The 9,739-nt window shown below is 44.5% G+C and overlaps 1 protein-coding gene across 2 annotated transcripts in view; it reads left to right on the top strand.

Moving 5' to 3' along the window:
• The first annotated feature begins 111 nt into the window (after positions 1-111).
• PTDSS1 (phosphatidylserine synthase 1) overlaps positions 112-9,739 on the top strand; it is a 64,639-nt gene continuing 55,011 nt past the window's right edge. For both annotated transcript variants that reach the window (XM_049633072.1, XM_049633073.1), the window contains exon 1: positions 112-523. In XM_049633072.1, coding sequence (XP_049489029.1) covers positions 345-523 — 179 coding nt within the window. In that variant the 5' untranslated portion in view covers positions 112-344. The remainder of the gene's footprint in view (positions 524-9,739) is intronic.

Below are 9,739 nucleotides of genomic sequence, written 5' to 3'. Positions count from 1 at the left end.
GGCGGTGGGAAAAGAGCCGGCCAGGGGCCACAGCTTCTCTTCTCTCGCACGCCACTTCCCTTAGGCCATGGCCACTGGGCATCTGAAATACCACGAGTCCGTAGAGATGCTTCTGCTGGAACGCCAGCGCGGGCACGGCCGGCGCCGCCCCCCGCCCGAGTCCGCGTTGGCGGCGCCTCGACCCCGCCCTCCCGCGCCTGTCCTTCCCTCGGCTCCCAGCTTGTGCTCCGCGCCAGACTCGGCCCCGCCGTCCGGCTGCCCGCTCTCTGCGGCTCGCCACCTCCCGGGTCCCAGCCTTCACGGGCCGGGGCCGTCGCCGCCGCCGCAGGACGGGGAGGCGGGCCATGGCGTCCTGCGTGGGGAGCCGGACCCTGAGCAAAGATGATGTGAACTACAAGATGCATTTCCGGATGATCAACGAGCAGCAAGTGGAGGACATCACCATCGACTTCTTCTACCGGCCTCACACCATCACCCTGCTCAGCTTCACCATCGTCAGCCTCATGTACTTCGCCTTCACCCGGTGAGGCGGGCCGAACCGCGCGGAGGGAGCGCCCTTGGGCGAAGGGAAGGGGCCGGCGGGAGGCGGTGGTGAGGAGCATGGGCCAGTGTAGCTCTGCGTGAGGAATCCGGCTGGCTGTTCCACGTACACCCTCGCAGACCCTCCACCCGTCAGTTCCTCCACCGGCCCGGTGTCTCACTGCACACGCAGCTAGTTCTGCCCTACAGCTCTTCTGGACTGGCGTTGGCCCTACCCTCCAACCCCCACCCTCACCCCCCACCCTATACCACCTCCTCCTGTACAGCGCTTTGGGCCATATCAGGCGTACTCGCGAGTCACCTAGAGCGATCCCCATCTCTCCTATCGCACCGAGCATCCCCCCCTCACACATCACGACACGGCCCCTTCCTCTCCAGCCCCCGTCCCTACCCAGCACACCGCATGAATCATCTCCTATGCACCACTTTCAGCACATACCGCTACATGGCTGAAAGCACACCGGTCCACAGCGTCTCCACGTACCATACACGGGCCCAGGGCACAACCTGAATCCCTTCCCTTGGATCGCCTCCAGTTGTCAGCACTACGGGCCATGCACAAAATGCACATGTGAGTTGCACTACACAGCCTTTCCCATGCAGCACCTCCTGTAAGTGTGGCACACAGACCATCTAGCATAACCCTTCCCCCAGCCTGAAACAGGACTGTCTATATACCACAACACAAATGATGTAGACACCTATCAAAGCTGACCTTTCCCCTTCCAGCGCAGCCAGTACCTGTCACCTCTTATGCACATTGCTATTCAAACACCAGCCCACTGCGTATCACACAGTGCACACTCTGCCTGGTTCATCATCTAACACGTATGCTGAAATGAGATATCGTCAAGCAATTGTAGCAGTGTCTGGTGCATAGTAAATACTGTGGAAGTGATACGTAAAACACATAAACCTCAATATAGCACAACTCTCCTTTCTCCCTAAACACACACACACACACACACACACACCCATACGGTCAAAGCTCTTCTGATACATACTTGTGCATAGGAACGACCCAGCCCACCTCTTGATACCTACATCATATAACTGTCCCTCAACTGAACATATGGCCCCTCACCCCCAAGCAAGGGAACCATTCTATCCCTTGTTCATAATGACATGCGCACCGTGGGTCCTACTTACAAGGACTTGTATTTTCTGAATGAACCTCTTTAAAGAAAGGAAAGGCATGCCTATCACGCTGCTATGTTTTAAAAGATCAACCCAGGGAAGTGTAGTTTTTGAGCCAGATTGTTGGCTTCAGAAGTGTCTGTGTATCCTTAGTTGAGTTACTTAACCTTTCTCTGATCCACATTTGTAAAATGGGGATAAAAATATGTACTTACCTCATACAGGTTTATGAGTATTAAGTGAATGTGTGAATGCACTTAAGAGTATCTCCTACACGATGCACAATTAATGTCAATTACTTCTCTTAGTATTTTTGTCTGACAATCAATGGTTCTCAGTCCAAGTCAGCAGATAATGTGCAGAGGTATATTGAGTGGTCACAAGCATTTGAACTTCTGGTGTTTTGTGGGTGGGGATTAAGGATGCTAGATGTGTTATGGCGCATGGGACAGCACTGTGAAGCAAAGAATGAATTGTCCCCTATATAAATGCATGTGTGTGCATGTACACATACAAGATAAACACACATGCACACATGTTAAGTGCCAGTGGTGCCTCCGTTAAGAATCACTGAAATTTTTTGCATTTTCATAAAACTAATAATATTCTTCCACATCACACTTGTTTCTTACCTCCAGAATCCAGTTGACTCTTCATTCCTATTATGTGTTTATCTATTTGCATAAAGCTACCTAAAGCAATAAGGAATACGTAACAATAATTACTCTTAATGATTACTCTTAATGATTGAGGGATACAGTTACTATTATTGTAAAGTCGTCTGCTAATGCTATGCAGTGTGTTTTTTTTTTTTTAATTTTTTTTTTTTTTAACGTTTATTTTTGAGACAGAGAGAGACAGAGCATGAACGGGGGAAGGGCAGAGAGAGAGGGAGACACAGAATTGGAAGCAGGCTCCAGGCTCCGACCCATCAGCCCAGAGCCCGATGCGGGGCTCGAACTCACGGAACGTGAGATCGTGACCTGAGCTGAAGTCGGATGCCTAACCGACTGAGCCACCCAGGCGCCCCGAGCTATGCAGTGTGTTAAGACCAGATATTTCCATAGTATCCAACCAAGAACTTATTTCTAGCCTTGGAGAATAGTCATTCTTGTCCCTAATTATGGTTCCCTTCAAATACTTCATTCGTCATGTCATCTGATTTACCACTTAATAGTAATGTGGCCACTTAGTTTTGCTAAGCCATAGTTTACTTATTTATATGTAAAATGAAAATATCTAATAGTACTCCATAGGATTGTCTAGCATGAGGGTTTAATTCATTTTTTTAGGTAATCTGTGTTTAGCTCAGTTCATGACAAATAGTAAGTGCTTAGTAAACATTATCTATTACTATTACATCATTTCATTGTATGCTAATGCCTTCTAGATTATATTTCTCATTGAATGAGAATGAAGTATGCTCTATTATTGACAAAAGGGATGAAGGCATTGGAATAGTGGACGTTGCTTTGCTTGGATAACATACATGCCTGTTTAGTATTAGCTTTGGTTTAACTCATCTCCTGTGTGGATTGGCAATGATGTAATTAGTGCGGGAGTTTCTTTGGAAATAAGAAAAGTAGTTACGGTATTTTATTCTAAATGAGAAGCAAGAATGAGCAGTTTGTTTCCACCTTTTATCTTTAATGTTACTCTAGGCCCCCTAAGAATAGATCTCTCTTCCTTTTTTCTAATACAGAAAGTCGCAGTCTTCTGTAACTTCCCCTTTACAGCATATTCTGCCAAAGCAGTCGATAAATTGCAGCACAGAATATGAATTTCGACAGCTTGTCAAAAGTAATGGAAAAGGCATAATCTAAACCTCAGGCTATGGTCTTTTCTAAAAATCCTCATCATTTTATTTCTTTGAATAATTTCATAAAGAGAAGTCGTATATTGAAGAACTCATTAATAACCAGTTTCACCTTATATAAAATCATAAGCACCATTAATGTAGTTGGTACTTATTATCTCTTATTCATTTTTTGTATGATTTGTGATCCTTTAAAGTGGGACCTTACAGTGATGGCTCTTTCTCCGTAAAGATTGAAAGTAATGACTTAAATGAAAATTATTCATTCTGTGCTCTTTTGTAATGATTGTCTCCAGTACCTTGTACTTATTTTACAACAGGATTTTAGTTGGATGACTGTTCACTGCAATTCTTTCAGTAAAACTTTCAAAATATGCCTTAACGTTTGTTTTTCAAAGACTAGTGATCTAGAATACTTTCAGGGTGCCATAGCAGCAGTTGGCAAGAAACAGTACTGGATCACGTCACATGCTGTAGAGACACAGCAAGAATTTAGGGTCGTGAAGAATTAGATACCATGCACAGAAGTCGGAGACAGGGTTGGATTTGTCAAGTAGTTCTTTTGTTAAATAGCAACTAGGTCAACTCACTCTTAAATCGTATTGTTTAAATCTCCTGTCTCTTTCACTGTCATTAAAAATGAAGCCCGGTACCATTGAATCATTCTCCCTAACCTCATTTTGCCACATTTTAGGATAAGTATTTTTATAAGATAAATGCTTTGGCACGTATTTTGGAAGTTTGTTCAGCCACAATGGGGTCAGGAGAACCTTAGCCTTGAGCTCAGAGTATAATTGCTAAGGTGCCTCATATTTACTCTGCTTTCAGAGATTGGCGAACTTGGAAATAGTGAATGGCTTTAGGTTCAAAAACTCAAACGTTAGATTTGAAAACGCCCAAGTCCACTAACACGTTCATAGCAGCCCACCCCCTCCTTAAGAGGCACTTGGCAATGAAACAGTGGCATCCACCTGTCCAGGAGCGCTCGTCCGACAACCATGCCGGTCGTCCCTTATGCAGAGGAGATTGCCCTCCTACAGCTTGCTGTATCTAAGCGCTTTGTTGTCCGTCTGTGCTAGCTTTCTCCTTGATAGGAGGCTGAGGACGCAGGTGAGGGCAGGGAAGTGGACAGACGTTTGATTTATTTATTCTTATTTGCTTGTTAATAATGGTTTTTACCTTATTTCCCTTCGGTGGATTTGGACGAACTATACTTCTGCCTTCTTTGTCAGCTTCCCTCATGGATATCTGCCAGCCTTCCCTGTTCTTTCCCTTTTAGACCATATAAATCCCATTAGAAAACATCTCCTGATACTGCTGACTCAGTTGTCTTAGTTCTGTTTCCTTTATGTACATCATGTTCTTTTCTCCCATTAATGGAAGGCCTGGATGTCCTTGTTCCCTGACACCAGCTCTATGAAGTGATGGTCCACAGGGCTGTGTGCTGGGGTTCAACCAACCCTGGGGTCACCAACCACTGTTGGGTGGTGTGCTCTGAAGAGGTTCACTTAACAGTGATCTTAATATTTCTCTTTTCCACTTCCTATTTGGATTTTATTTTGTGATGGATTTAAGTAAGCATCTTCTATATCCTTTCTTATATTTATGTCTAGTGTTTTAGGTCCCCAATAAGATTACAAGGTCCTTGGAGGGGAAAATGTATCCTATATTTCTTTGGGGGTCTTCTGTAGGAAATAAGTTCCTGGGTGACTTCAGATGTTCATTTGGTTTTGATGCTGCCTTACCTCAGAGATTCCATGCCTAGGGATTGCTACGTGGTGTTTAGCATTTGAGCTGTAATTCTGTTACCAAGTGTAATACAGTTGGTCTTGTGATATAATCCCTGTAGCCTCAGATTTCTCTAGTGAAGTTAGCAGGTTTTCAGCCTCCCTGAATTCAGAAACCAGACATTGTCCAGTCAGCCAGGACTGCTTCCTGAGCCTTTGGCCCTGGCATCCTGTTTAATTCAGTTCAACAATTCAGTAGTCCAGGTCTCCGCTCACCTGGAGTACACCTAGTTTATCTTCACCAGGTCTCACAGGGCCTTCACGCCTTTCAGAGCTGTGTTCCCTCCCAGGCCCAGGCCGTGGCTCGGCAATCCTCTTATCCTTCGGGATAGTATGCTCCCAGACCTTTACTTCATCTCCCTCCCACTCAGCCTCCACACTGCTGCCTTCATGACCTTCTAAGACAAAGGGGAGACCCGATCTGTCCCCTGCTTACTGTCTGTCACTACGTCCCCATCACCTGTAGGAAATGCTGGCTGGACTCAGGCCTTCCATCACGAAGTATCCCTGCCTCTCCAGCCTTGCCTCCCCTACAACACCTGCACACAGGGCACACGGCAGGCCCGGATGGCTCACCGGCCCCACAGCCAGTGCCAGGCTGGCAGCTCTTTCCCAGGGGAGAGCGCCTCCCGGCACCTCCTGTCTGCCCACGAGCCCATGGTGTCCTGAGCTCCTTCCTGAGCACCTTTCTTGATTGTTTCAGGAAGCACAGGGAAGACATGTTTATATACTTCCAAATACCTTTTATTATTATGTGTCTCTTATTGGTGTTGTAATAGTTGTTAACTGCATCAGTTTCTTGAGCCCAAATATCTTTTTTTTTTTTCGTTTTTTATTTTATTTTTGGGACAGAGAGAGACAGAGCATGAACGGGGGAGGGGCAGAGAGAGAGGGAGACACAGAATCGGAAACAGGCTCCAGGCTCCGAGCCATCAGCCCAGAGCCTGACGCGGGGCTCGAACTCACGGACCGCGAGATCGTGAACTGGCTGAAGTCGGACGCTTAACCGACTGCGCCACCCAGGCGCCCCATCTTGAGCCCAAATATCTTAATCACCCCAAGATACACACCTGGAAAATGCTAAATGAATAAAAATGCAAGAAGTCATTTATCCAATAAGAACTTAAAAATCACTCTTCTTTAGTTGTTATCTAAGTTATAATTCTTGACAAGGACTGTAACTTACTGTAAAATGAAATGAATATAGTCTTTAAAGGTAATACCAAAGCTAGTTAACCTCGATCCACCATGTAACCGAGGACTAAGTTCTCCATCGGGAGAGAGGATCCTTAACAGTGACCAACCTTATAAACATGACCCTACCTGTGTGTCTCAATTTCAAGGACTCCTATTAGAAGGAAGGGAAGGAGAAGATGTGGGGAGGGAGGACAACCCACTTAGCAGCCTTAGGAGTCATGATAAAGGGTTCCTGTCTGCCTGGCCCCGGGGAGGAAGCCTTGTCTAGATGGTCTGTGAGTACGTGGAGTTTGTTTCGCTTTCCTGAAGTCTTCCTTGCCCACTGCCTATGGTCAGACGTTAAACTGACACAATCTGAGTCCAAAACTTTTCTGAGTGCAAACTTTTTTTAAGTTCAGGGCTTGTCTTAAACCTTTCCTGCTTTTAGGACATTCTCTCCTCTCGGTAGAAACAGCATTCTGCAGAAGGAGTTGAGGTGTTTGAATATTTGGCCATTCAGCACTGGGACAGTAAAGTCACTGTTAGTGGACTCTATGGCCTCAGGCTGTGCTTCACTCCTTCGTGACTTGAGTCGCTGGGCCCACTCAGCCATAGCGTCTCTTTCATTCTGGCACCCACCATATTGAGAATGCCTTCCGTGTGCTAAAGCATTGTGCTGGGCATGGGAGGTACCTCAGAGGAATGAGATGGGACCTGTGCCCACTGGCGCTTAAATTACAATTTTATTATAATCTGCCCATTCAGTAGTTTTACTGTATGTGGTTGGGGCTACCCCCCCCCCCACTTCTGGAGCACCTCCTAAATTTGGTAGAGAGAAAAGGACTTTGTCCCCCCTCCCCAGCTTGTCTGTTTGTATCATTTTGGTAAATGTAGCAATCTTGAACTAGAGCCAGCATTCCAGAAGCCCTGGCTCCTACTTCCACTCTGCCTCCTATTTGTGTGTAACTGTGGGCAAGATAAAGAAAGAGCTTTATCTTCTTCATCCTTTGAGTAAAGATAATACTTCCCCACAAAACTGTGAAGCAGTTAAAAGAAAATGCCAGCTGAGGAAGTTCTTTGGAAAGTTCAGAGCACCAGAGATTGAGACATTTGTCGTTGATGGCTGCAGTAGACCTTGGGAAGAAGTCAGGGCTGTGGTCAAGGTTGTCAGGGCAGGGAGAGTTGACGGGGCACGGGTTGGGGGTGCTGGGCAACCCCTTCATTCATGCATTCAGTTCTTTCTGTGCACCCACCTCTTGTAAGGGGCTGTTCTAGGTGTGGTGGGAACACCCTCTCCACTCTCCAGAAGCTGCTTGTGAGGCTGAGCTCAGATGGGGCTCACATTCCTAATGAAGATCACCTGCTTACGCTCCAATCATTGGTCACAGAAGTCTGATCTTCCTGTACTGTACATTTTCAGTTTATCTAACAACCCTGCTGTCTATCTTTGCTATGCTTTTTCCCCCCTCATTAGATATAAGGCTGCCAACTTTCAGACCCCACTGCTACTTTTTTTCAGATTTAATCAGCCTTTTTTTTCCTCCTGAAACAACTAAGCCATCCCTTTGATCCTTTCTAATATAGCTGCTCAAAATTTACAAAATTGCAGTTTCATTTTATAAGTGTTTATTTATTTACTTTGAGAGAGACAGAGAGAGAGAGAGAGAGAGAGAGAGAGCGAGCGCAGGAGGAGCAGAGAAAGAGAATCCCAAGCAGGCTCTGTACTGTCAGCGCAGAGCCTGATGCAGGGCTTGAACTCACCAACCATGAGATCATGACCTGAGCTGAAACCAAGTCAGACTCTTAACCTACTGAGCCAGGTGGGCGCCCTGGTTTTATATCCTTAGTTATTACTGATTTTAAGTTTTTATGAATTTCATGTTGATGTATATTTTCAAGCATTCTGACTAGCAAGTAATTTCAAGTAGAGACTGATTTTCTGGTTTGCTGTAGCCATTTGTTTAGGTAAAATTTTAATTACCTTTTTTTTGGTAAAGAATAATGGATACACATTGCTTGAAATCCATTAACCAAAGAGTATGTGGAGAAAAGTCTCCCTCCCTCCTTTTTTCTTCTTGGAGGAAACAGTGTTGCCATTTTTTGGGTAGATTTCTGAGACCTGCAGCTATCTGTACAAGTTGCAAGTTACATGCACATACACGTGCCCCCTTTTTTGAACAGAGAATATTTGCTTCCTAAACTCACTGTTCTACAACTTGCTTTATTTATCTCATGATGTCTCTTATTCTGTAGTAGTTAACTTACAGGAAGTTTCTTCAGTCTTTTTTTGGTTGCCCAGTATTTCATTATGAGATGGGACCATAATTGATTTTATCAGTTCCCTTTCAGTGGACACTTATTTAGCTTGTTTCCATTCTTTTGCTAATGCAAATAATGCCACAGTGAACAACCTTGTACATATGTCATTTTTGCATAAATGAAGGTATAGCTGTGGGATAAATTCTCATTCATGGAGTTGCTGAGTCACAGGGTATATGCATTTATAAAGTTAATATGTTGCCAAATTGCCCTACTTTAAAGTGGTTTCAATCTATACTACTACTGGCAATGTGAGAGAGACTTCCTGTTTATCCTCTCCAGCTCAGTCATTTAATTTTTACCTTTGTCCATAGGTTCATAGAGAACGGTCTCTCAGGGTTGTTTTAGTTTGTCCACCTCTTAACCATGAGTGAGACTCAGCATCTTTTCACTTGCCTGAGAGCCACTGGATTTCTCATTCTGAACTGTCTCTTCATATCCTTTGCCCATTTTTCTATTTGTTTTTCTTTGTCCATTTGTTGTTCTTTCTGTTAATTGATTTGGGGAGGAGTGCTTTGTGTATTAGGGAAGTTAACTCTTTGCCTTGATAGAAGTCCTAAGTTTATCATTTTTCCTTTGTTGATTCTTTGTCGTGCAGATTGACCAGTTTTTTTCCTTTATGATTTCTGGGTTGTGTCATATTTCAGAAAGGTCTTCCCTGCTCTGAGATGGTTGTGTTTTGGTTTTGGTTTTTTTAATTTGCCCATTGTTTCTTCCAGAACTTTTTTCCATTCTTGTTTGTTTTTAGTTTTTTTATTCTATGAATGTCCAGAGTATATTTTGGTATAAAGTATGAGTTACAATTCGCCTTTTCCCAAGCAACAGTTATTTATTTCAGCCTTGCTTTTATTTTATCTGGAACTTACAAACGTATGTGCTGTCAAACTCTCTTCTACCATCCGGTACATCGAACATGAATCAGATTGATTTAGGATGACAGATAATTTTTTTAGGAGGCAATTTG

The sequence above is a fragment of the Panthera uncia genome, chromosome F2 (assembly GCF_023721935.1).
Source record: "Panthera uncia isolate 11264 chromosome F2, Puncia_PCG_1.0, whole genome shotgun sequence".
NCBI classification, from domain to species: Eukaryota; Metazoa; Chordata; class Mammalia; order Carnivora; family Felidae; genus Panthera; species Panthera uncia.
This window is presented reverse-complemented; position numbering and strand designations above follow the sequence as displayed.